This window comes from Hemicordylus capensis, chromosome 5, assembly GCF_027244095.1.
Source record: "Hemicordylus capensis ecotype Gifberg chromosome 5, rHemCap1.1.pri, whole genome shotgun sequence".
NCBI lineage: Eukaryota > Metazoa > Chordata > Lepidosauria > Squamata > Cordylidae > Hemicordylus > Hemicordylus capensis.
Window position 1 is genome coordinate 68,700,198 of NC_069661.1, and position 27,684 is coordinate 68,727,881.

Consider the following 27,684-nt stretch of genomic DNA (forward strand, 5'->3'; position numbering starts at 1 on the left):
CAATGTGATAAGCACCTTTATGGCTGCAATCCTATACACACTTCCTTGGGAGTAAGACCCACTGAAATAATGAGGCTTACTCCTGAATACAAATGCATTGCATTGCTCTGCAAGTTTACTCACATTAAAATCAAATAAACGGTGAAAATTCTGTTGTGTTGCTGGAAGGTGTTTTGATTTCCAAAGTGGAAACAAACAAGTAAATGAGTATATATTTGACTTTATAAAGCAACAAGTTGGTGCTTATGTCACAGTTTACATTCACAGAATACTTATTTTTAAATGTTAAATTTATCATTTGTAGATATGTGCCCTTTGAAAATGAAAAAAAGAATTAAAAGTATCAACAGGTTTTTGTCAGGTGTGCATGTTTCCTTATTTAACGTTTTAAAAGCCCTGTGACCTTTCATTGGAATGAGACTATTTTACTCATTCATTCATTGGTAGTACTTTTGCCCCATGAGCATTAATGTAGGTAAGAAGGATTTTAGCCCTCCGCTCTATCACATCAATGAGTTTTTCAATTCCTTGGCGACCTCCTTGGCTATCCCAAAAAATTCTGTCCAGGAACAAAGACTGCAGAAGTTTTTCTCGCAAACGATGGCTTTTCAGCACTGAGACCGCAGATTCAGGGAACCTGAAAGCAAGCACAAGAATTTCTCAGCTCTGATATAAATTTACATGAAAATACTTGAAAATATTTTGCAACTCAGCTTTTTCAGCTTCACTCTTGCACTCAGCTAGGCAATTTGTAGGATTGAAATAAGTTGACCATCAATTAAAGAAGCAAGCAGAAGGCAGTTCCCAAAAGGCAAATAGGTCAGGTGAAGAGTGAGGAACTCGATTAGTTGGGCCATGGGACTAGGGAAAGGGTTGCAAGATCCCAACGTGAAGTTATTGTAACTGATGGTAACTGGTCATTGGTACTGCCTCAGGGGATGAATGCTCGTAGTGATTTTTGGCACTGCCACCCCGCTAGAGATGGGAAATAGGTGATTGCAATGTTACACTTACAGCTTTCTGTGGGCAATCACCCCTTCTTTATCTCTATCCACAAACTGCAGTCATTTTTTTTTTTGCACAGAGGAAAGGGTTAGCGTCAGGGTTAGGGTAACCGGAAAGCAATAGTTGTACTCTCTCCATAGAATAATCTTTGGAGGGCATACTTGCCAATTTTCATTTTCTCTCCTCTGACAATATTGATAAATTTTTATTGTTGTTTTTAAAACTTTTAAAAGTTTTTGAGACACCACTGCACTTTTGGCCAATGGCCAAGGGCCAAGGGCAATAAAAGCATGATAACACACTGAAGCTGAAAATATTGCAATGCTATCACCTATTTTCCATCTCTTGGGGTGTAGAATTTGTCAAAAATAGTGAGCATTTGTCCCCACTATATTACAGAGTGACCACCCCAGCTGGCTGATGTACTAAGTGGCTCTAGATTCTCTGATGGCTCCATCCCAGCTTCTGAAATATTCATGGTTGATGTCCCTGCCCCCCCCCCTCCCACGCCTCATGGCTGATACCCCTGACAGAAACATATGAAACAGCCCTTAATGTTTCACAATTTGAAATGTGTTAAGTTATATCTCTGATTTACTGCCATTTTAAAGGTGAAATGATGAAAGGGGGAATGCTACTGAACCCTATTTGTACTTGTCAGTCGATCACAGAACTTACTCGTTTATGCCTTGCAATAGTTTGAAATCTAAGTTGTCTTCACTCCTGTCAAAGAAACCTTTATTATCGATAAGGACCAAATGTCTAGGGTTATCGTGGCTCTGAACAATGTGTGTCAAAACAATGTTATCCTGGTTGTCACAATGCAGACTCAGTCCCTTCTGTACACAGGAATCTTCCTTGCGTGGTTTGAATCCACAGCAGTTCCTATCCAAGCGGTGGTAGATCTGAAAATGAATACAATTCTGTTTTCACAATGAAGTGTACAGCGATATGCAGACAACTCTCTCTCAGGATTATGGGATGAAATGCAGAGGAAAGCATATCATCACATCCATTATTCAGTCCCATCAATACACAACATTCTTAATTTTAACAATTTTAATTTTTAGAGAACTGATGCTGTTATTATCCTGTGGTTAATAACATGAACTATAAGGTGGATGTCACTGGTCCAAGTTCAGCCATATATTTAATAGGTGACCATAGGGAAATTATAGTATTACAGCATCAAAGCAGCCCCCTCTGCCTTGAATTTGAATTTGGAACCATTTGTCACTTGCTGTGATGTTTTTAACAACTTTTTTTGCCCCCAAAAAAAAAATCTTGTATTCATGCTGAACTAAACTCCACAATTACTGCAGAGTCTATCATAGAGGTGCCCAGCAACCCCCTTGTAGGACTGAATTGGATCATTTTCGGTTTGTTACTTCTGAAAATGAGGACAAACTGCTTCAGAGTGTATGCCCCACTACCTGCTCTCTTGACCTAAGACCCAACTCAGCTTATTTCATCTGATAGTCATATTATCAGAGAGGGTCTGGTAAATATCATAAATGCTTCACTGAGGTAGGGAAAGATGCCTCCTTGTCTTAAGGAGGCTATTATTAGACCTTATTTGAAGAAACCTGCTTTGGTTCCCTCAGAGATAGCTAATAACAGACCTGTCTTCCTTGGCTGGGCAAAGTGATTGAGTGAGTGATTGTTCTCAGCTCTGGGATGTTTTGGATGACACAGATTATTTAGAACCTTTCCAGACTGGCTTTTGGGTGGGCTTAATTATTATTATTATTTATTTACACAGTCAGACAGGTGTTATTGACTGGTTTGTTTTATCCAGACATCGAGTCCTTCCCAAGGACCTGGGATGGCTGAATTTTATTGTCAATGTTGTTGCTGTTATAGATATCATCGCAGAATATAGGCTGTTCCCAGTAAAGTTGCTTTTTGTAATTGGCTGGTGGTGATTTCTGTGGCCCCTATGGTGTTGAGGTGCTCTTCAACAGAGGGGATAGTGAGTCCCCTTGGAAAATGCCTCTTCTAATGCTAACCTGCTAACTATTGTTCTATTCTTCAATCCTTGTCTTCTTGGTTCCATGTAATATTCTAATTTTCTGAGATTGTGGATTTGGGGTTTTCATGAGCTGTACTCCATGATCATCACAATTATAACAAATTAAGGCTTGACTTATCTCGCTTTGCATGTAATGCGTCTGTCTCATATATCAGTTTCACCTTTTAATTTGCATTACTGAAATTAATGGACTTTTGCACGATATTCTAATTTTCTGAGTTTCACCTGTATATATGAATATCATATATATCATGAATATATATATGAATATCAATCTCCTTACTGAAGATAGATAGATAGATAGATAGATAGATAGATAGATAGATAGATAGATAGATAGATAGATAGATAGATCTAACTTGGACATAATTGTATTACCTGTAAAAGAAAATCAAGGAGTGCCATCTTGGACCATTCATGGTAATGGACATCTGTACATCCCCACTCTGCTTTGGGCACTTTGCCATTTTGCCAGCACTTCTGTTTTAGTTGCTGCTTGTAAACTCCCCAGGTTAGTTTCAATGAAGAGTGTGTCTCATTGTCTGTCTGAGCCATGGAGGGATCCCAAAGAATAACAGGACATGGATTATTATCTAATGTGAAAGAAAAGAAAAATACCAAATATAAACTGTAACATACTTAGGCCGTGCTCATAAGACTCTATTTATTTATTTATTTGAAACATGTAATGGGATGCTTTCCCAATCCAAGGGCTCTCACTTGCAACATCTGGCCATTCTTTAGCCATTGTCTAAAATCATAGTGCTTAGAACACATGTTTATAGAAGACATTTTAAAGATGTGGTGGGAAGAATCTGAAACAAGAAATGCTTTTATTTCCTTTGGTTAATGTGGTCATACTCCACATCTAAAGGAAGCCACCAAAGTCAAGGAAGAATCCTGGACATTATAATCATCTCCAAAGTTTGAGAACAACAGCTGCCTTTTGGTTACAAATGTGGCATGCTTAAAAGTAACCCTACTTCATGAGAAGATTTATTAAACAGTTTAAAAGTGGTTTGGCAGATCAGCACCTGATGTAAATCACTGTAGCTCACTCAATTTCAGTAAAGCAATATTCATTTATGAGACTGTCATCATTCAGTGATATATGCATGACTGAGCAATGAATTCCAGCATCTAAGAAACAGATTTATATTCTTATCTTTAGTGCTTTAGTTTTTAACAATGTATGATTTCCTAACTCTAAGGGGGATATGCTTGAGAGAGAGGATACATAAAATGTATGTGCGGCTCTATGACTCCCCCAAAAGTCAAGCCACAGTGAGATTGTGTAGGCTATTCATTCATTCATTCATTCATTCATTCAATTTCTAGACCACCCTTACAGAATAGCTCAGGACAGTTCACAAATATCATAAAACAGTTAAAATCAATCAATAATGGTGAATAAAATTTTTTAAATACAATAAAAATATCCAAGAGAAAAGCTGATAAAATCTTTAGACATGGTATGCAGGACCTGTTGGTGTCTTCTGTGAATGGTGCATTCACAGAGCAACAGGCTCTGCCAGCGATGCTGTTGATGCCCTGGTGGAGAATCAGAACAACAAACTCCCCAGAGCAATAGACAGGATCCCTCCTAAGCATCCTCTCCAACCCACTTCAAAACTGTCCCCTTGGCATATGGGAGAACTACGGGGCTGAAGTGACAAGGAAGACAACTGGAGCGCAAGTGGAGAAAGACTTGACTCGAATCAAACAGATTGCAACATGGAGTGCATTTGAAGATCTATCCTCAGGCAATACGTGTGGCAAAGAAGCAATGCTTTTCTGCTCATATTGCATCCACAAGTTCACGTCCAGCAGAGTTGTTCAGGGTTGTGAAAGGGCTAGTATGTGCCCCTCCTACCTTGAATCAGACTCTGGAACCATCAATTACCCGCTCTGGCATATTTAATGAATTCTTTGTGGGGGAAATCTCTCATATTCAGGCCGGCTTATACTCAGTCTCCACAATTACTGCAGTGATGCAGAGGTGTCCAGCGACAACTCTGTGTGGTTAGGTTTGATCAGTTCCAGTCTAAGACACCTAAGGATGTGGATGAGCTGCTTGGAATACTGCGGCCTACCATCTGTTTTCTTGATCCTTGCCTGACATGGCTTATTTTTTTATTTAACACATTTGTACTATACTTATACTATCTGGCGGAGGGGGGGGGGCGGTTGTTGTAGAAGGCTTGGTAGAGATTATAAATGCTTCTCTGATGGAGGGTAGGATGCCTCCTTATCTGATGGAGGGTAGGATGCCTCCTTGTCTTAAGGAGGCAATTATTAAACCACTTCTGAAGAAGCCTCCACTGGATCCCTCAGAGTTGAGCAACTACAAGTCTGTCTCCAAACTTCCATGGTTGGGCAAGGTAACTGAGAGGGCAGTGGCCTCCCAGCTCCAGACAGTCTTGGTGGAAACTGATTATTTAGACTCATTTCAGACTGGCTTTTGGGTGGGCAATGGAGTGGAGACTGCCTTAGTCGGCCTGATGGATTATCTCTATTGGGAATTGACAGAGAAAGTGTGACTCTCTTTTTGGACCTCTCGGCAGCTTTTGATACTATCAACCATAGTATTGTTCTGGAGCGTCTGAGGGGGTTGGGTGTGGGAGGCACTGCTTTGCAGTGGTTCCGCTCCTACCTCTCGGGCAGGTCCCAGATGGTGTCCCTTGGAAAGTGTTGTTCTTCAAAATCTAAACTTTTGTATGGTGTCCCTCAGGGCTCCATATTGTCTCTGATGTTGTTTAACATCTACATGAAACCACGGGGAGAGATCATCAAGAGATTTGGTGCAGGGTGTTATCAGTATGCAGATGACACCCTGCTATCCTAGTCTGAATGTACAATGTTTGCATATTAATGTATCTTGGCGTCGCCTGGACTGTACCCCTTCAGATCATAGGTGGGAGAAGAGGCACCATTAGGCCCAGACTCTGGGGTGCTGGTCCATGGCTGGTTGGCCTCTCATTTCTGGAGGACCCCAGCACACATGCCTCCCTGCCCTGTAGCCACTGTGGGCTCTGCAATGCCTCCTCTGCACCCTGCATGCCAGCCGCATGGGGCTGGCTGTGATTGGGAAGCTTGCCTGGAATTGGAAGGCTCCCAATGGGCTGGGGCACAGCTGTTCAGTGGGTGGGTGGGGCTTCTGGAGGCCTCTCTGCTTGTCTCCATGAAGCTCTCCAGTGCGGGCTGGCAGGCTTCCTGCAGGCAGCAATGAAAAAATGAGGCAAAATGGCCAGCTTTCTGCCCACCAGAGTGCTGTGCACACCCTCTGTCTGCCCTGCCCTGCAACTGCCACCTATTCGTGTCCTGAGCCTCTGCCTGCCTCCTCCTGAGAGCCAGCAATGGAAGGTATGTGATTTCCCATTTGTGGTTACCACACACCCCCTTGTATATTTATGGAATGGCTTGCTATAGGGCTCTGATATTGGGCACAAATGTGGGGCAGGGTGAATAATTTAATTTGAAGTGGTGTCATAAATCTGTTAGCTCGGCTAACCCGAATCATGAACAGGATTTACAACCCCCTTCAGCACTCCCCCTGTGAGTTAACAGAAAGTAGCAGCAAAGCTGCACGAAGGAAAATAAAAGGCTCACACAAAAAATAGTAAATGAATTAAGTCCCCTGAACTGAACTAGGTACCCCCCTCTAACAATAACTGAGTAATAACTGAAAAGGAAGCACAGAGCAAGGAATGAAAAGAACGAAGGACACCAGAACAAGGAATTAACACAAGAAAGCAGGAAAGCACAAACAAGGGCAAACTGTAACTCAGAAAAGTTGGGAATTCAAAATAGCACACGGTCTGCGGTGAGCAAAAGTTGCGAACAGCATCTGAGCAATTCACAGACTGCTAAATATATATGGCTCAAGAGAACCAGCAGCCAATCAGGCTTTCCTGAATCAGCACTTCTGCTTCCTCTCTTGTGATCTCCTGCACCTGCGTGACTCCCACTGAGCTTTCCTCTTGAGATGTCTTCTCAAGACAGGTGAAATCCCAGCCTCCTCCTCCTCAGGAATCATGTCTGGTAGCTGTTCCGAATCCTCAGCTCCAGAGTCTGGTCTCCCTGCCAAATCCTGTTGCTGTGCCTCTGAGCCCTCACTAGAAGGCGAATCCTCCCATTCCTGCTCTGACTCTTCTGAGTCAGAAGTCTGAGCCATGACAAGTGGATTGGGCAATCTGTTGATTTTTAATATATATTTTTAAAAATTCTAAAAACATCAAAAAGTCCTATAAGTGGCTTGTTTCATTGCACAAAATTACAAAAACTTCTGGAACTGAAGCCCGCCCCCCAGCCATCATTCTACCTCCATGTGGAGGAATCTGCCCTTTGCCTTCTTAAAGAAGGATAAAGCACCCCTCTTTGGGTCCCACCCTTTAGATCACCTAGACTGGCTTGGCATAGGGCTTTGATATTGAGCACGGATATAAGACAAGTAGAAGGGTTCTGCATATTTAATTTGAAGCAGATCGGTCAATACATTCATTTTAAATGGAAGGTTTAGTTTTGTGGTTTTCTCAGCACCAAGTATAATATGTGGTGCTATTGCTGCTATAACTCTCTGGTTTTGCTGGATCTCAGATTGACAAAAGCAGAACTTTTGCCTGCCTTCCTTGAGTTGTGGTTTGTTTTGTTTGTGAGATATTGTTGTGGTGAGAAATGGACAGTGACATCTCTCTCTCTCTCTCTCTCTCTCTCTCTCTCTCTCTCTCTCTCTCTCTCTCAAAATCTCTGTAATATTAATTTGATATTGCTATGATGAGCTCCATGTCAGGCCCAGAGACTAACTTGTGCTTCACTCACTGCTCATGTCTGCTCTGCAATCTGCATTGCAAGGTATACTTGTTCAAAAACTGGCTGAAGTTGCTCTAGTTGCACTTATGGCTATGCTTGCTGCTAAGGGTGCTGCTGTGGCAGCTGTTACAATGTTAGGAAGTAGGAATCATAATTGTGTATGAGAGAGCAACTTGTGCCAGTGATGTTACTACAGCACAGGCACTATGGCTGGTAGTGGATTTTGGCTCAGTGGCCATTTTTTGGACTCTGTTTGAAATGTGTGTTCTGTGTTAGGAGGGACAGATTTCCTTCTACTGTGTGCCTCTGCAGTGTTTTTCAAGGCAGGGTTGCAAAATCATTGCAAATTGAAGTTCAAAACATGCGTGTGTACACGCTGTGACTGCAGCTTGTTCCTGACATAGACAACAATGGGGAACTCAAAGCAACTCATTGTTCTCTATTTATTTTATATTTATTTATTGTTCAATGTATATACCACCTTTCATTAAAACAATCCCAAGGCAGTTTACAGCAAAATTTAAAAACAAGATTGTAAAAAAGACACAATTAAAATATTAAGTTAAAAATATAAAACAAATCTGATTAAAAATTTAAAACAAAAGCATAAAAAGTATATTGACCTATACCGGGGAATTGACAGAGGGAGTGTGACTCTGTTGGTTCTCTTGGATCTCTCGGCTGCATTCGATACCATCGACCATGGTATCTTTCTGGATCGCCTGGCAGAGTTGGGGATAGGAGGCATTGCTCTGCAGTGGTTCCGCTCCTATCTCTTGGGCAGATCCCAGATGGTGGAGCTTGGTGACAGTTGCTCTGCTCAATGAGAGCTGTTATATGGAGTCCCTCAGGGCTCTATTCTGTCACCAATGCTTTTCAATATTTACATGAAACCGCTGGGTGAGGTCATCAGGAGATTTGGTGCTGGGTGTTATCAGTATGCTGATGACACCCAAATCTACTTCTCTCTTTCATCTGCTTCATCAGGAAATGGCAGTCATTCCCTAAATACCTGCCTACAGGCAGTAATGGGCTGGATGAGGGATAACAAATTTAAGCTGAATCCAAGCAAGATGGAGGTGCTCATTGTAGGGGCTCAGAATCTGAGGGATGAGTTAGATCTCCCTGTGCTGGATGGGGTTACACTCCCCCGGAAAGAGCAGGTACGCAGCTTGGGGGTACTCCTGGATCCAGGCCTCAGTCTGGTATCTCAGGTGGAGGCTGTGGCCAGGAGTGCTTTTTATCAGCTTAGGCTGATTTGACAGCTGCCTCCATTCCTAGAGGAGGATGACCTCAGAACAGTGGTGCATCAGGCTGGTAACCTCCAGGCTTGACTACTGTAATGCACTCTACATGGGGCTGCCTTTGCACGTAGTTCAGAAACTTCAGTTAGTTCAAAATGCGGCAGCAAGGCTGGTCTCCGGGGCAACCCGGAGAGACCATATTATGCCTATTTTGAAACAGCTGCACTGGCTGCCGATATGTTTCCGAGCAAAATACAAAGTGCTGGTTATTACCTTTAAAGCCCTGAACGGCTTAGGTCCAGGTTACCTTAGAGAGTGCCTTCTTCGGTCTGATCCCCACCGCACATTAAGGTCATCTGAGGAGATTCATCTCCACTTACCACCAGCTCATCTGGTGGCAACTCAGAGGTGGGCCTTCTCTATAGCTGCTCCAGGGCTGTGGAATGCACTCCCTGAGGAAATCTGCAATTTGAATTCTCTATTAGCCTTCAGGAGAGCCCTTAAAACATATTTGTTTGCCTGGCTTTCCAGGGTTTTAAAATCTGTTTTAATATTCTAACCCGATTTTGGGGCTTTTAATCACTGTGATTGTTTAATTGTTGTTCTAAAATGTTTTTAAGTCATTAATTGTTGTTATATTGTTTTTAATTTGTTTTTAGCTCTTTATTGTTTTAGTGGTTTGTTTTAATTGTAAACAGCCCGGAGCCATTGTGGAACGGCAGTATAAATCTGAGGAGGCGGGCCTTCTCTGTAGCCACTCCTGGACTGTGAAATGCGCTCCCTGCAGACATCCGTAATTTGAATTCTTTATTGGAATTTAGGAGAGCCCTAAAGACCTACCTGTTTGGCCTGGTCTTTCAGTGCTCTTAAATTGTTTTAAAGGGTCTTTGATGTTTGTGAACCGCCCTGAGCTATTTTGTAAGGGTGGTCTAAAAATCGAACAAATAAATAAATAAATAAATAAAGCAATACAGAGTACAAAGAGCAGCAGCAGAGACAATCAAATAAAAGCCTGGGTAAAACACCACAATTTAATGTGCTTTCTAAAAGCTGTGATGGAGACTGAGGAGCGAATAGCCACCGGGAGAGCATTCCAGCATCTGGGGGCAACAACAGAGAAGGCCCTGTCCCGCATGCATGACAACCGAGCCTCCCTCATTGTCGGCACCCGGAGCAGAGCCCCCTCAGATGACCTCATCAAGTGGGCAGCAACCCTTGGGAGCAGGCAGTCCCTCAGGTATCCCAGGCCCAAACCATTAAGGGCTTTAAAGGTCAAAACCAGCACCTTGAATTGGACCCAGAAATGAACTGGTAGCCAGTGCAGCTCTTTGAAAATGGGTGTGATGTGATCCCAACAGGCAGCTCCAGATAAAACCCTAGCTGCAGTTTCCGGATATTCTTCAAGGGCAGCCCCACATAGAGCGCATTACAGTAATCCAGCCGTGACGTGACTAAGGAATCGGTAACTGTGGCCAGATCTGCCTTCTCGAGAAGGCAGCTGGCGCACTAGCCGAAGCCGTGCAAAGGCACCCCTGGCCACCGCCTCCACCTCAGCTTCCAAAAGTAGAACCGGATCCAGTAATACCCCCAAGCTGTGTACGTGCTCGTTCAAGGGGAGTGCAACCCCATCCAGAACCGGTAAAATCTCCTCATCCCGATTGGCTCTCCTACTGACCAAAATTACCTCCATCTTGTCTGGATTCAATTTCAGTTTATTAGCCCACATCCAAACTATCACAGCCTCCAGCCCCCCAATTCAGGACACCCACTGCCTCCCTAGGATCAGGTGACAAGGAGAGATAATGCTGAGTGTCATCTGCATATTGCTGACAAGTCCCCAGATAATCTCTCCCAGCAGTTTCATGTAGATGTTAAACAGCATGGGGGACAAGACCGAACCCTGCGGGACCCATAGGCCAATGGCCACAGAGCTGAGCAGTAGTCCCCCAGCACCACCTTCTTTACCCTCCCCCCAAGAAAGGACTGGAATCACTGCAACGCAGTACCTCCTATCCCCATACTCGAGATGCGGCCCAGAAGGATACCATGGTTGATAGTATCGGTCCAGCAGAACCAACAGGGATGCACTCCCCTTGTCTAGTTCCTGGCATAGGTCATCCACTAGAGCGACCAAGGCAGTCTCAGTCCCATATCCGGGGTGGAAGCCAGATTGAAAAGGGTCCAGATAATCATGCTGAGTGCTACCTGCCATCCAACCCACAAAAGAAATGGGAAAGTGGGTGATTTTTAACAAATTCGTAACCTTTCCCACAAACCCACATAAGATCCTATCAGAGTTTGGGGGAAAGGTTAAAAAAAGTTTAAAACCACCTGCTTGCAATTCCTTTTGTGGGTTGGGTAGTAGGTAGCACCCATCATGCCCTAATACCAAACTCACTTTGATGTCCCTAGGAGCTACCCATGGGGAACATGGGAAATGTTTCAAGTTTTGTTTCATCAAAACAACCGGTTCAACTGCTGTTTCAATGAAATATATTGGCCATCTGTGTTTTGTTTCCAGTTTGAAACAAAAATGCAAAATCCATTCCATGCACATCCCTAAAACAGACTCCACTAAAGTGAATAAACCTTGTCTAGAGAAACATTGATGTGACTGAATTGGAAAGTGTATAATATCACATTGTATTATAAATAGAAGGGCCCTAAAATATCTCTGTTCTGACCCCTGTCCTAAAATACGTCTGTTCCCTAATGAATCTACATCCACAGTGCACATGAATTTCTGACTGGTTAGCTCATGTCCAAATAATAGCATGCCTCAAACAAACAGAGTTAATAAGGAATCCTACACCAGAAACAGCTAAAGGAGGTATTAGTAAAATGACCATCACACATAACAGACCATGGTAAAAACACTAGTCATTCCAGTTAGGACTAATCTGTCTACTTTCTGTACACTATCCCTACAACTGTACTAAATTTGGTCCAAATCAGTTAGGCAGTTCACAAGTTAGCCCACTTGCGGCTCAAACATTTACATGTCCACCATCTTGAATTGGTGGATGACATCATCACAAACTATGCCATTGAGATGTCCCTATGTATCCCTACAACTGTACCCGATTTGGTTCATATTGGTCCAGGCATTGTGATGTTGATGGGGTGGGGGTGGAGGACACACACAAACACACACACAAACACAGGGACAGACAGACAGACAGACACACACACACACACAGAGAACATCACATGATATCATAAGCCTACTAGAAAGTAGGATTAAAAACACAGGGGGAAAACACAAAATCAGTCAAATATTATAATCAGCTAGACCTGAATTTGAAGCAAAACCCATGCACATACTTTCCAACATCACTGATGAAAATAGGGACATACCTATGAATGTGCAAGGGGTGTGGCCAAGCAACCTGGGAAAAGTGGCGTACAATTCTGACTAAAAGCATGATGCCACAAATGGAAAGCAGGTAATAAAGTGCATGCAGGGTACATCATTCCAGATTGCCAAACTAGATGATCCAAGATCCACTGAATCTCCCCAAGAGAAGATTTTCCGGGCTCTTGAGCATGTCACCCAGCCCTTCAAGCCCCCTGCCCTTTCCCAGTAACCAGTTTCCCAACTTCTCCCAGCAGCCAACCATATGAATCAACTGGATGATGGAAAAGAAGAGACTGCCCAGTTGCCTGCTTTGGAGGGTTGGGGAGGAAGTAGAAAGACTATGACTCCAATCAGGGGTATTGGGATCGCCCAGCCTCCAGGTTTGAGGGGGCACCAAGGCACCCCCTCGCCCTCAGACAGGCCACCCCCTTGTCCCCTCCTGTGCCCAGCCAGTGAACATAGTGCTCGCCAGCTGGAAGTGTGAGGCATACTACTCTCCTCCCCAGCCAGTGTTTCACTGAAATGCTGTCTAGGGAGGATGGGAGACGGTCCGAACAGACCCAATCCCGGGCAGTGGCCATGTCACCTGTATCTGACATCAGATACCGGGGGTTGGCCAGTACCAGGGATGGGGCTAGTTGGCCCCTACAGAGCTTCCTCAGACAGTGGTTTGTTGAATTGCTGACTAGGAGCTCCTTTCCCTGCCTCCTGAGAACTGGTACTGGCCAACACCCCTTGCATCTGACATGACTTGGCTTGGGGCATGGGCACGCTTTGACAGTCACAGGGGTGGGGGAGCTGTCAGCAGGACTGCATCCTCTGGCTGCCCAAGTGCTCCTTACACCCCAAACTGCAATCATGGCAGAGTTTGTTCTGCATGGAACCTGGAAACCTGCCCCCACCATATCATCTCTTCCTTTCAACACTCCACTTCAATCTGCAAAATGATGTGGTTTATTCATGACATGGAGTCTTGCCCCAGAGCCTTGTCCTACAAACTGCTAAACAGCAGGGCATCTAATGCTCCAGCTAATCTCGGCAGGAGCTGAGGAACTATGAAGTCTAGAAGTAGGCCCTTATGAGACCTTTTTTTTTTAAAAAAAAATTAAGTATAAGAAATATAGCACAGAGAGTGCAGAGTCAGCAGATAAATGCATTTTGTTTCAGTCACTGCCTTGGTGATAAATACAGCATCAGTGAAATCCCAGCTATTTTTACTTACATGGTTCCCATCTCCATAGCAACTTAGTACTTCGCCTACACTAATGTACCCACCAGATTTCTAATATTAGAATTGCAGGTTTTGTATCTTCATCTACTTAACCAGAGCCTGTTGGGAGCGGGAGGGGGTGGGAAAATTCAGAGAACTCTCGCCTGTTTTTTAGAAGTATTGTAACTGACTCTGTTCCATAGGTTCTGACTCTGTTCTATAGGTTCAACCACTGATCAAAATACAGAATTTAAGCACAGGCTACAAAATCCCCAATAATTCAGAACTAAACCTGCTCTCAGAAGATCCATGTATGTACATGTAAATTATGGCAATGCACCAAGAAAGTAGCATCACCGAAGTAAAAAGGCAGGATGAATCTAAGAGCCCCATCCCATTTCCAAATTCCCACAGAGTACCATCAAAGATATTTGTCATAAGATTGCTATACTGCATCAGACCAAAGGTCCATGTAACGATCAGATCTAATCCAATCAGATGCTCCCAGGAATCTCACAAGCAGGGCATAATACTATACAATGATTGCAGTGGTTCTCATCCCAGCACCACAAATTCTACCTTCTGAAAGTACCTCTTCTAATGTATCTTTGAAAAGTATGAGGGCACTGTTCTCTTTTTCATGTCGTCACACTATGATAAACTGAAGCTAAGAGACAGTCATTGCAGGGGTAGCTTCAGAGGGGGGCAACAAAGGAGGAAAAGCACTCCCTCAGAAAAGCAGATTGACCCCCCCACCTGCCCCCCATTTTTGTTTCAAAAATCTAACATATGAGACACAGCTTGCCCACCCAGAAATGCACTTCACCCCTAAGGTAAAGGTAAAGTTGTGCCATCAAGTTGGTGTCGACTCCTGGTGACCACAGAGCCTTGTGGTTTTCTTTGGTAGAATACAGGAGGGGTTTACCATTGCCATCTCCTGCTCAGTATGAGATTATGCCTTTCAGCATCTTCCTATATCGCTGCTGCCCAATATAGGTGTACCCATAGTCTGGGAGACATACCAGCTGGGATTCGAACCAGCCATCTCTTGCTCCCTAGGCAACTTACTTCCCCACTCCACCATTAGGTGGCTAATTAGGTGGCCCCTTATGTGCCCTCCCTCAATTAATTTCTTGTGCTGCCACAGGGTCGTTGATACAGGCAACCAAATTATTTCTAGGATGATAGAGCTTGAACTTGCACAGCTTGTAGGAGCTCAACAAGACTATTGTAAAAACAGGACTTAAATTACGATTACCAACTCTCCAAGATTTGTTAGAAAGTTCCAGGAATTTGGCATCCATTTCCAGGTCACAAATAAAAGCAATCTTGAAAGATTTCATTGTTAAAAATATTGGGGGGGAAACTGGAAAAAGATCTTCAGGTATGGCTTCAGTCTATGCTGCCAACTCTAACTTAAATCCCCTCCTTTCTCACATAGAAACAACAACTGCCTGTAAAGGGAAAGAGAAACAGGAAGAATCAACCACAATAATGTTCTATTTATTATTGTTATTATTTATTATTATTAATAATAAATGGTAAACCATCTAGGGGAATCTGAACCGTCTGGGGGAGGCAGTGTATAAATGTCATAAATTAGTAAATCCAGGTCTCTCATATCTGACTCTAGAGGTATCCACTACAAAGTTAATAGCTGCGTTCGCACATAATGCAAACCCGCAATTAAATGAGGTAGAGGTTGGGACTTGTGTATGTCCAGTGTGTGAAACCACGGTTTTGTGGCAAAGTGACCTGCAATTTCCCTCACCAAACTCCAACTTGGACCTTCAGTGTGTAGTGAGTTTCACTGCCCCAAACTAAACTTTTGGCACAGCAGTGTTATGTCCGAACACGGATTCTGCAATAACCGCAATTTCGTGCTATTTCTGGAACTGTAACCATAGAGAGGGCAGCCCAGACCTGCCCGGGATCATGCCTGCTCCATGCCTGCAGTGCTTCTCACTTGCCGCCTCTCTGAGCACTTGCCCTTCCCCCCTGCCTCCAATCTAATAAATCAGTTGCAAAGCAACAGGGATGCCACCACATTCCATCTCAAGCTTTTAAGCCTGTCAAACATGAAAGTCACATGGGGACATGCCCTTGTCCCACCTTGTCCCTCCCCCTCCCCCAGCAATCAGGAGCAAAAGTGGACGGGATGGCACGATGGGCACTATGTGTTTTGCTCTCTAAAAATAAAGCAATGAAGATGTATGTTCACAAGTACATGCAGCTGTGGTGGCAACATATACAGGGCAACCCCATTAGATAGCTGATATGATAACATATGGCAGAGCAGCGATACCCGGGGTCAGGTTTAAAAGACAGCCCCACCCAGGAATTCTTGAATGGTTCTGCTCTATTTTTGCATTATGATGTTGAGTGTAGGGCGGGCAGACCCTTCCCCTTGGGTTAACACATGCCTTTCCTAGGCTTAGCCATGAGAAGGGCCAGGCAACAGAATCAGCACTGCCTCCAGTGAAAGGAGAGATTTCTCATGTGTGATGAGGATGGATGCTACTCCTGAATGGACCAATCTCTCATGAGATTGGAAGGCCATGGGGAGACCCCATCAGGGGCATAGTCACAATTGTGCGAATGGGTTCCAAAAAAACCTAGGCTGCTGCTGAAGCCTGCAGGAGGGCATGGCTTGGGCTCCAGAGGAGCCCAGAGCAAACTCCCCCCTCCCATGCCTGGGCTGCCGAGAGCCCAAGTGAACTCTGTTTGTTATTTCAGGCAGCGCCGGCTGCCCGATAGGACATTTTTCCCTTTCTCTCCCTCCAGAGAGGGAGAGAAAGGGGAAAACCTCCCTCCAGAGAGGGAGAGAAAGGGGAAAACATCCTATCGGGCAGCCGGTGCTGCCTGAAATGACAAGCTGAGAGCTCACTCGGGCTCTTGGCAGCACGGGCCATGCCCCATTTGCATGAGATGAGCATGAGTGAGCTCTCAGCTTGTCATTTTAGGTAGCGCCGGCTGCCTGGTGGTACTTTTTCCCTTTCTCTCTGCCAGGGAGAGAAAGGGGGAAACGTACTATTGGGCAGCTGGCACTGCCTGAAATAACAAACAGAGAGTTCGCTCGGGCTCTCAGCAGCCCGGGCAGGAGGGGGGAGTTCGCTCTGGGCTCCTCTGGAGCCTGAGCTACGCCCCCGTCCGTGTGACATCACGCATACGGCATGTAACTAGAGCGGGCCGCCGAGTAGGGAGCAAGGTCGCCATTTGGCTGGCTCCACGGCTGTACCCCATCACAACTTATTAGAAGAACCATCCGGGAGGGGCCGGGGCATCAGGCAGAACTGCTAATAATGTGTGATGACAGCCCTTCTCCCATGGACCACTCTCTCATAAGAGTGTTAGGCCATGGGAAAACGTATGTGGCAACCATGCAGATGCCTTCAAGCAGGCATGCAGATGCCGCCAAGCCTGGTTGCTCCACACAAGCAAGCTCCAGGGATGGGGACCCTAGCAACACTGCCCAGGGTTTCATGTTACTGTATGTGTGAATGCAGCCATTACCTCTGAGAAGAATACCTCTTGAAAGAAAAAAATATGGAGGGGGTGTTACTCAGTGTGGATGTGTGGCTCACATTCTGAAAGAAAGGAGGAGGAAACAGAAGTGTATCTGAAGTTAAGTGGGAGAAAGCAGAGGAAATTGGTATTACAAAGAAAGATTTCAAAATTAGGCAAATATAGTGAGGAAATCTTGAACCAGGCCCACACAAAATGTGGCCCTGCCTGGTCACAATTCACAGCTGGTGGGTTATAAGATATACAGGACTCAGTTAAACACAGTAGCATAGTATCAAGTTTTTGATAGCAGAATTGCTCTTTCCTATCTTTCTATACAATCTTACTTTAAAAGCATTACAAAATTTGGAGGAGAAACTGGACAAGATGAAAAACATTACTTGTCTATTTGTGCAAAAATGTCATTATGAAGTCATGTAAGAGGGCATTTATATCTATAGATTTGACCTATAGGCTGTACATAAACAAACCACAACTCTCCAGTAGATTTGTATCTACCACAATATTACTTTGCCCTCTGGTCATTTTGTCAAATACTAGGATATGAGAGCAAGCTGCAAACAAAACTGCTGAATCTGATAAGGGCCTTCAATAAAGCCGAATGAATCAGCAAGAACAAGTTTTCTCATTGTCCTTTGTCCAAACATTAATCATTCTGATGAGGTACCATTTCAAGTGTGCTGGAAAGAGCACAGCAAATGTGTTGCTTGCTTGCTTGCTGCTGCTTCTCCTTCTTTTTAAAGGTAGCACTCTGACTACGCTTATCAGCATGTGGGAATCACTAGGGTAACATGCTAAATGTAATCAATGGAGCTTCCTCTTCTGTCTGTGCCAAGTTCCCAGCCTCTGTTGGTACAAGACCAATTATGGAGTGAGCAAACACAATGAGGCTCAAAGTCAAACGCTCTTTCACACTAAATACATTTCAGATGAAGGCTACCCTGGATTTGAGCTAGGTCCTTAGCAGTGTTCTTTCTAATTTTTTTCATCTATATGAGGAATGAGTTTTGTTCTGGGCAGCAGTAAGGCAGTGTGTGTTCATGTGCATTCAGATTGGGGCCTTTCTGATTCAACCGGAGTGGGGCCAAAAATTAACGGAGTGACATCAAAAAACGTGTGTGTGTGTGTGTGTGTGTGTGTGTGCAGATGCATACACCCAGAGGCGCTCTTTCCCTTGGACTTTGGGGCCAAAGTCCAGGGCCTCTACAGCCCCAGGAGGCCCCCAAATCCTCTTTAATCTGTCCTGGGTGGCGTGGTTTGTTCCCTCAAGAACCAACATGTTAAAAAAAAAAAGCTTAACTTGCAGCGGGGGGTGGGGGGCTTCTAAAGGCCTTTAGGTCCAAGCTCCAAAATTACCTAGGTGCACCTCTGTGCACACCTTAGAGGGAACACTGGTTCTTAGCTAGTGCTGTAAATTGAAACTATATATACATGTCGCTGGGCTGATATCAACAAGGACTCTGCTTCTTGCTACACTGTAGAAGACTTGGCTGGAGATAGACAAGATATTTTTAGAAAGTTGAAGGCAGTATGATAGCATCCCACAGCCAGCTCTCTTTCTAGTTTTTTCCATGTTGTTGCCCTGCCTTGAAAACTGGCAAGATCTGTTGACCAGAGATGAGCGAGGCAAAAGAAACAAGTGTGTACACCATGGGTGACAATGGCTTTACCATATCGCCTTCAATTCTCTTTTTAAAACACTGCCAGACATGCCACACAGTAGAATGTTGGTGTTCAGGACCTGCCAGGGCTGCTGCAAATGTGAAATGCAGCCCCACCAGTGAAGGGTAGCTGTAGAATGACTTAAAATGACTTATGGGCAGTTGTGCAGTACTGTTTCCATTGGAAACAGCACCACGAGGGCCGCTTCTATGTTGTACAGCAGCCCCTGTAGGTCGCAAGGGCAATGTTCTCTTCTGTGGAATGTCGTCTCCAGCTCTCCTTTCTAACTGTTCTCATATCCATGTTGGCTCTAATGTTTTTAAATATTTGGGGACTTGCAGAAGCAAAGTTCACAAGGGTGGTTCTGTCTACAAAAAGCATGCTATTCATTTCTATATGCTATTTGTACACCGCCCCAAATTTCCGTCTCTGCAGTTTACAAGAAAATAAACCAAATTAAAGCCTTAAAACAATTTAAAACCAAAGGTCTTCTACAACAGTTCAGGTTTATAAGGGGGGTGATTAATCATGGTGTGCTATTTATTTAACAATGTGTACAGATAATGAGGAAAGTGGGCACATGACGTGTTATCTACATGGAAGGAAAAGGTTCTGGTCTAAACATCTATGGACATACGGTGTTTACAGAATTACAACAGCATTGATGTATTATTTATTTATCATATTTTTATACCGGCTGATATGTACATCTCTAGGCAGTGGAGGTCCCATTGACTCCTGGTGCTGAACCTGCATAGTACTGTCATTTTCCAATGCAATGCAAAAGAGGTCTGCCACCTTTTAGTAAATACCACCATATTAGTAAAAACTGTGATTTCAAACAATATTATGACGGAGTGGTGACTACCACAGAGCACTTTGCATAATTAAGGTTGATCCTGACTTGTAACATGGAGTTTCAGAACACTGAACACAGTTTTATGATCATCATCATCATTATCTTCCTTCTCAAATGGGGCACAATTCACCCTAATTTTGAACAAGGGTTCAATTAGCCTTTGAATCTTGACCTTGTTTTCCAAAGTACAAACCTTGTCGAAACCTTCCTTCTAGATCCTCAGCACTTTGCCTTGGTCCACAACCTAACCTCAGCAAACACAGATCAGTGATAATCTACTATAAACTTGTTGCAAGTTTATCTCCCTTTCCACATCCTGATTTGTTAACTTTTTTCATCTCTTGGGATGAAGGGCCTTCATTCAGCCAACATCACATGTGAGCTCCCAGACAAAAGCAGCAAGTTTGCAACTGACATTACAAATTATGTTTCGTTTGCTTTGCAAGTCAGAACGACGGAAGGCTTTCCTCTCTTACAACACCCAAGCCTTTCTAAATTTTGATCTGTCAACAGTAATGAATCTTAGGGCAAAAGTTGTCAGGAGTCAGCTTTCCCTTCTAATAATGCAGACGTGTCACAGAACAATGTGAATTAATTCTGTGATTTAAAGGTTCACCATTCATTTGGCCAACAGCAAACAGAGAGCATTTTGTTAGCCTGTCAAATGTGAAAGGACTGCAGGCAGGAGGGAGGGGAGGGGAAAGGGGAGCACAAGCTAAAGTTGTTTTCTATGTAGTTCCTAAGTGCATCTCTAGAAAAGGCTGACACAGAATGAATGACAGCTTTGAGAAGCCTATTTTGCAAGATGTTAACATGGCAGCAAATTTGTCTTTTTATATCACATCACTACTGAGGGACGCTAAAAGGGAAATATCATGTTGAGATGTCAGCCCCAAAGTAATATTTCAAAAGATAGAGATTCACTTTATGTAATTTTGTGTGTGAGAGAGACTACATATGGGAGGAAAGATTAAAAACACCTTATGTTCCCTGAAGAGGACTACTGAACTCGAGAGTGCAGTTGTAGATACATTTATTATCTCTACTAATTTAAACCTCTCATGCAGCATGATTTTCTGAGTATTTGCTGACTGATTTGCATTATATGTGTGTGTGTGTGTGTGTGTGTGTGTGTGTGTGTGTATACACACAGCTTTTAATTTATTTATTTATTTATTTATTTATTCATTCATTCATTCATTCATTCGATTTCTATACTGTCCTTCCAAAAATGGCTCAGGTTGGTTTACACAGAGAAATAATAAATAAATAAGATGGATCCCTGTCCCCAAAGGGCTCACAATCTAAAAAGAAACACAAGATAGACACCAGCAACAGTCACTGGAGGTACTGTGCTGGGGGTGGATAGGGCCAGTTACTCTCCCCCTGCTAAATAAAAGAGAATCATCACATTAAAAAGTGCCTCTTTGCCAAGTTAGCCAGGGTTAACCATCACATATGTACATCTGACCTACAGGGATGAATGAATGCTAATTCAGCTCTGATATATCAGTCTGCTTCCTCTTCATTTTGAAGTTGTTTATCATACAAATTTGTGTAGTCAACGAAGAAATCAGGAATAAAAATGAGAAACACAATATACCAGGAAGTTTTCCTGCAAAAGCCCACTGAAATAGATAAGAGCACCGTAGGAACTCCCATTCGTTTCAGTGGGGCTGGGGCTGGGGCTGGGGCTGAGTGGATAATGCCCAGAGTAACTATGATTTCAGTGTCTTAAATGGGACATTTGATGGAGAATGATTTCAGGAAAAGCCATGTCCTGTTGCTGTTCAACATTCTGATCTCACCTGTAGCTAATAAACAGCCTGGCAAGAAATAATCAAAATGAAAACTGACTCCACACATACACACACCCTCTTCTTATCACCTAGCAACAGTTCTCCATCTTTGGGAATTACAGCGAAAGAGAGAAGGAGGAAGGCTGGATTACTTTCTTTCCTTCTGACATTTTAAAATGCTAGTGCAGGCCAAAATCAACGATTTCTTAGGTTAGGCTAACAGCAGTTTACAAGGGGGCTGCAGGTTATCATCAGTGCGACCACATCCAGGATCTACCCAGAAACTGCCTTCTGACATTTCTAAAGCAACAAAACCTTTTCCTAAAAATAATGCATGCATAATGTCCCCCACGCTCTAGTAGCCTGAATAACTCCCCAAAACAAGCAAGGAAGAAGCACTTCTAGAGATCTGTTGATAATGCCTTATGCAAAGGTTTACAACGTGTTATCAGACCAGACACTACTGGTTTACTTGCTTTGCACTGTCTGCTGCTAGTAGATGGTTGCTTTATTTTTTTTCTTAGAGAAAAATATAATCTGAAAATACATTTTGAATAAGATTATGTAATTGCTGCACTAGGAATAAATCAGCAGCAGAAATAGCAAAGATTTTTTTTTTTTAGTGATTCATTAAAATGCATTGCAGCGGTTTCTGGTTATGATTTGTGACTAATACTTCTGCTGAAGCCACAATTTAATGCAACAGTGAGATTTAAGGCATATATCAAACTGCATTTATTTTGGTCTAATTTTAATTTCATTTTGGGATACAGAAAATGAGAAGTGTATAGTTTAAGCAAGCTGTAAGATCTGTGTATAACAGATTTTGCATGTTTTGTTATCGATATGGGTGAAAAGTCTATTCATCATTACATTTCATTTCTAGCATTCAGGGGTTTTGCCAGAATAATTTAAAAAGCTCTTTTAATACTGATAGTAGAAATCCTGAGTGGATAAAAATGCCTAATATCCTCCAACCTAGCTGTGTCAGAGAATTCCATTGCTATGTATTTGTGATAACTTGTTAAAAAGAAAAAGAAAAATAGTAAAACCTAGCAGCATGAACAGAGAAAAAAAATATGTGAAGTGCCCATCAAATCACCTTGAGCAGTCTCTGAAGTAGATTTCATTCAATTCTAGTGTTACTAGAACTGAATTTCTAGCAAATCACAAGGCCCTGCTGTGCCACAGCCTCCATTAATTTCACTGGTTTATCCTGAACTCTTTGAAAAGCCATGCTGGAATGAGTGGAAATTCCATAGCTATAACATCTGACAGCATACCCACTGACAGCAATCTCTGGTCCATAAAATTTCATTGTGCAGAAAACAAAATTCAGCCAGGGCAATGTCAACATGTTCTGGCAAGCCTGGCCTATGTTCAAGCTGTGCCACACAATTATTTTTCCCCCTTCCATTACTCTGTGCAACTCCACATTACCTATGATTAATATCTGAACACAAATCATCTGTCCCTCTTCCTTACAAAAATTATACTACAATCAAAGTTGGAGTCTTTTTCTACTCTCAGCTTTCCCAATGATGCATGAAGGTTCTTAGAATACTGATAACTTCTGGGGTGGGGGTGGGGGTGTGGGAAACCTGTGTCCTTCAGAAAAGTACAGGTTTAGCTAGCAGCCTGCAATAACTTATCTAAGGGGGGGTGGTAACAAGGGGGGGGGGGTATTAAATACTCTGTAGAGTATTTACACTGCATTTTTGATGGCCTTTGTAGGAGAAACAATGTCCCATGTGGGGAAATGCCCTAGTTACTGTGCATCATGAAAATTGATTACCTTGGACAAATTCCGATTTTCTGCTTATTGTAGGCAAGGTTCGGTTCAGCCCCAGAATCCTGTCCAAATGGAAGGCAAACACTTCACTCAAGTCAAGAGGTCTCTTGAGGAGGCCACAGTGTCCTTGGCTACAAACATCTCCTTTGGCTGACCTGTTAATAGCAGCAGTCCTCCCAAATACCAGAAGTACTCCATGTTCAGAAGGTGCCTCTTGAATACTGTCTATCTTGGAGTCTGCCAAAAAACGCATACTTAAGATGTCCTCTTTGCTCAGCCAAGGTGGTAAGCTCTCACTGTATATCCTGATATTGCTCTCCTGAGCACTGGGTCGAATATTAGCATCTCTTACCATTGCCACAGGTCTCCAGTGTCTCTTACCCTTTGGGGGCAATGCCTTCTGCTTGTTGTCCTCCTGGTGCTGCTTTGCTTTCTCAGGCACTGCTCCTGCTCTCCTCATTCCTACAGAATTACGAGTCCTATGAAGTGACTCTTGAACAAAAGGCTTCTCCTGTCCATTGATAGCCACTGGATGGCTATTTCCATTGTGCAAAGGGACTGCTTGTTTCTTCCTTCGCTTGGGTTTCACAGTGCCTCGGATGTTGGCTGGTTTGCTACGCTTGGACCGCAGGGTGATGTAGACCACGTTGGGCAGTGCTGAGGTGTCATTCAACCCCATCTGGGGTCTATCCAAATCAGGAAGGGACAAGGTGCCATCCAATGGGATTTCAAGAAATGGGGTCTGGACAGCATCTTGGAGATTCCTAGAATTTGCTTCTGGAAGTCCTGCTCTGTGCTGTGGTACAACATGGCCTACTTGGCTGACGAGAAACCCCAGGTAAATCACACAGGCTGTGCCAACTAGCAAATTCCTCCTGGTCCTTGGGCACCTGCCATTCCAGAGTCTCAGCAACCGGGATGTACACAAAGAGCAAATGAACCAGTTTATAATTTGGCATGTCTGATCCAGGAAGCTCATTTCTCCAGTGAATCAACATGATGAAAGCAGCTTAAAGAATTCAGTGGTTGCCAGTTAGGATGATGATGCATGCTTTCTAAATGACCAGATTTCTCCTCCTCCTTTTCCAGCTGTGTATATATATGCACACATACTGGAAATGCCCTAGGAATGTTAATGTTTAGTCCTAGTGCATCTGACAGGCTACCCCAACAAGCTGTTAAAATCTTATCGGCCACCACAAAGAGTGTGATTTTTTTTTCCAGAGAATGAATGGAGTCGGCTGTGTAAACAAAACAAAAAAGTTAACTGAGTCACAGTCTGAAAAGTCTGGAAGTTCCTTTTGGGCTGGCATACTGTTACCAGGGAGAGAATTATAAATACCATTTTTAAAGCATCATCTGCTTAGTTATTTTTAACCATGAAAGGCTCTGTGTTTAAAAGGTACGGCTAATGATTGTATGTGCACACCAAAAGGGAAGAAAACCCAGGTAGTTGAATTATGGATACCAGTTAATAAGAAAATATTTTTTAAATCTTAAACATAGTAAAGAAAAAAGAAAAAAAAGAATGATGAACAGAATAACTGAACATGTAACAAGAACTTTAAGTAGGACACATGTTTTTGGAATGTAGTGAAGTCAGGATTTCCGCTTCCCATGCTAATAACAAGGAAGATGTTTTATAAAACCACATATGTTATTGCCTGCTATTATTATGAGAAAATATTACGTTAACTAGTCAGAGATGGCACTAATCCAAGGAGGCATGCTGACATTATTAAAGAAATATATTAGGCCTAGACTGAGCTAAATATAGCAGACAGCTATTTAATAAGCTTCCTGGTTCTACATTAAAGAAACATTGCTGGTAATTATATACACAGTTTAGAAACTAAAATATTTCTACAGTAATTGGCTATATCCTTATACAAAAATATAATATCGCAAATGAACAAACAAATGATTTCTTATTATCACAGAACGTGCCAGTGTGTGTAGGTAGGCAGGCAGATATATACATATTGACAGACACGTACATGCACCTCCTGCTGGAATAAGGAGCAACATTTGCTTATAGTAGGTTTATTGTTTTTAAAAATCTCTTACCTACAGTTTGCCTCAGTCTTCCTCTCTTAAGTTTCTAACACTAATGAAAGAATCGTCCAGTAAAACCTGTGGTTTTCCTACTATAGGAGCACACTGTGAATGACTGTGATTCATATTTTAGAGGTTTTGTTGCAGGTTTTATATTCCTTCAAAATATTCTGACTGTACAGTGTGGTTGTCTGCAGATGACTGCTACAAACTTACATGAACTTTTTATGAGTGTTTTTTAAAATAAAAAAATAAAAAAAAAAGCAAGAACATGTTTTTAAATTCTGCATTGGTGTACTGCCTTTTCCAAAAAGAACAATCTGGTGGGTTTCTAACTCTTGGAGGCCCCCTAGCGTATAACAACCACAAACATTTAAGAATTTTCAGTACAGAAAAGAAAGCTTTGGGTGGCCTTGACAGCCTACGCACATTTTCTAGATAGTAAGTCCCATTTAATTAAATGAGACTAACTTGTATTAATGTGTTATATAGATCCATCAGTGCCCTAAAAACTTTAGAAGCTAAAATTCAACTCAGAGGGAGGTAAAAGAGGTAGCAGGAGGAAGATGGAGGCAAAGTTAAGAAGAGAATAAAAAGTGTTCAGGTTAGTTACATATAAAAGGTAAAGCGTGCCGTTGAGTTGATGTTGACTCCTGGCGACCACAGAGCCCCGTGGTGAATACAGGAGGGGTTTACCATTGCCTCCTCCCACGCAGTATGAGACGATGCCTTTCAGCATCTTCCTATATTGCTGTTGCCCAATATAGGAATTTTCCATATTCTGATAAACATACCAGTAGAGATTCGAACCAGCAACTTCTGGCTTGCTAGTCAAGTGATTTCCTACTGTGCCATTAGGTGGCTTAGTTACATATACCTAGGTTTAATTTTGGTAAGGAATGGGGCCATCCTATAAAGTACTTGCAGCAGCTTTAGCAGGGCTGGGACTGCCTTGTGCCCCTTCTTAGCCAAAAAGAGGACAGTTGCTGATGTAATTCAGCTTTCTAGTCTACTAGCAGTGCAAAGTATCCTCTCTAATAAAACGCTTGGTGTCCGTCCGTGGACGGACACCAAGCGTATGTCCGTGCCTCCCTGCCCTGTTCTGCGCCTGCACAAAGCGCAGGCCCAGAACAGGGCAAGGGAGACACGCTCGCCGGCACCGGGAGCCATCTTGGGCAGCCAGAAGCTGCTGCCCCGAAGAAGCCGGAGAGGTGGCGGCGGGGGAAAGTGACCGAGGCGGCGGCGGAGCCGCCGCCTCGGCCAAAATAGATGGAGGCCGGGGGCGGAGCGGAGACCATGTAACTTAAAAAAAAAATTGCTCCCGCGGCCGACGCCGCCGACCGCCCACCCTTCCTCCCAGCTGCCGAGTCCCCCTTACCCTGGCCGACTGCTGTCGGCCAAAGACTGCCTTCAATTTAAGAGGCAGAGAGGAGCTCGCAAGCAGAGCTCCTCTCTGTGCAAAGCCTCTTGCCAAACTGCCGCTTTGGGCGCTTGCGTCCCTTGCGCCCAAAGTGGCAGTTCGGCAAGAGGCTTTGCACAGAGAGGAGCTCTGCTTGCGAGCTCCTCTCTGCCTCTTAAATTGAGGGCTGTCTACGGCCGACAGCAGTCGGCCAGGGTAAGGGGGACTCAGCAGCTGGGAGGGAGGGAGGGTGGTCGGCGGTGGCAGCGACCGCGGGAGCAATTTTTATTTTAAAGTTACATGGCCTCCGCTCCGCCCCCGGTCCCGGCCTCCGTCTCCCCGGCCTGGCGGGGGCAAGTGCCTGGGCCGATTTGGCCCTTAAAGGTGGGGGGGGCGTACGGCGGAGGGAGGGGGAATGGCGGCGGGGGGCCAGGAGCGCCATTACTAGCGCCCGTTATTCAACGGGCCAAAATTCACTTGTGTCTATATATTTAGGTTGTATTCTGTTTTCCATAGTTTTCTCTTTGATATCATGTCCCTTCAGTGTAACTCAGCCCATCTGTGTAGGCACAGACAGCCACAACAAAATGGAGGCCTTTGTGTACCTCAGGCCTACTGAGGCCTAAGACATACACAGGCCTGTTGAAGTAACAGTGCCATCCTGTGGTCTCAGTTACAGCAGTGGCTACTTACACTAGTGTAAACACAGTGGAGCTTAGTTGGGATTCTATGAACAAGATGGGAAGAGAAAACAAGAGGAAAGAAAGAAAGAAAGTCCACCAACCTCTACCCAATGTCAATGGGAGCACGGCCAGTACAAACCAATCACAGGATGGCATGTTGATGATGCTCTCATTCAGGTTGGGCATGGAAGGGGCTTGGGGCAACGCAGGCAGGGTTAGGCTTGTCAGAAAAGCCTCAGCAAGGAGAGCTGG

General features: G+C 43.7%; 1 protein-coding gene across 3 annotated transcripts; it reads right to left on the bottom strand.

Moving 5' to 3' along the window:
* Nucleotides 1-27,617, bottom strand: GASK1B (golgi associated kinase 1B). Of its 3 annotated transcripts, XM_053257989.1 has the most exons (6): nucleotides 27,534-27,576; nucleotides 25,363-25,571; nucleotides 23,299-24,536; nucleotides 3,416-3,630; nucleotides 1,684-1,910; nucleotides 1-637 (listed from the first exon to the last, which is right to left on the bottom strand). In XM_053257989.1, exons 3-6 carry the CDS (start codon nucleotides 24,272-24,274, stop codon nucleotides 430-432), a joined length of 1,626 nt encoding a protein of 541 aa, XP_053113964.1. In that variant the 5' UTR covers nucleotides 24,275-24,536; nucleotides 25,363-25,571; nucleotides 27,534-27,576; the 3' UTR covers nucleotides 1-429. The 3 variants fall into 3 exon arrangements, with proteins under 3 accessions (XP_053113964.1, XP_053113966.1, XP_053113965.1); XM_053257991.1 differs by lacking the exon at nucleotides 25,363-25,571 and having other exon boundaries at nucleotides 27,572-27,617; XM_053257990.1 differs by lacking the exon at nucleotides 25,363-25,571 and having other exon boundaries at nucleotides 27,534-27,610.
* Nucleotides 27,618-27,684: the final 67 nt, after the last annotated feature.

Coding starts and splice junctions, on each gene's coding strand:
- GASK1B (XM_053257991.1), bottom strand. CDS start 24,274: ATGAGCTTCCTGGATCAGACATGCCAAATTATAAACTGGTTCATTTGC. Junction 3,631..23,298: donor AAAATCGGAATTTGTCCAAG/GTAATCAATTTT, acceptor CTTTCACATTAG/ATAATAATCCATGTCCTGTT. Junction 638..1,683: donor CTATTGCAAGGCATAAACGA/GTAAGTTCTGTG, acceptor GCTTGCTTTCAG/GTTCCCTGAATCTGCGGTCT.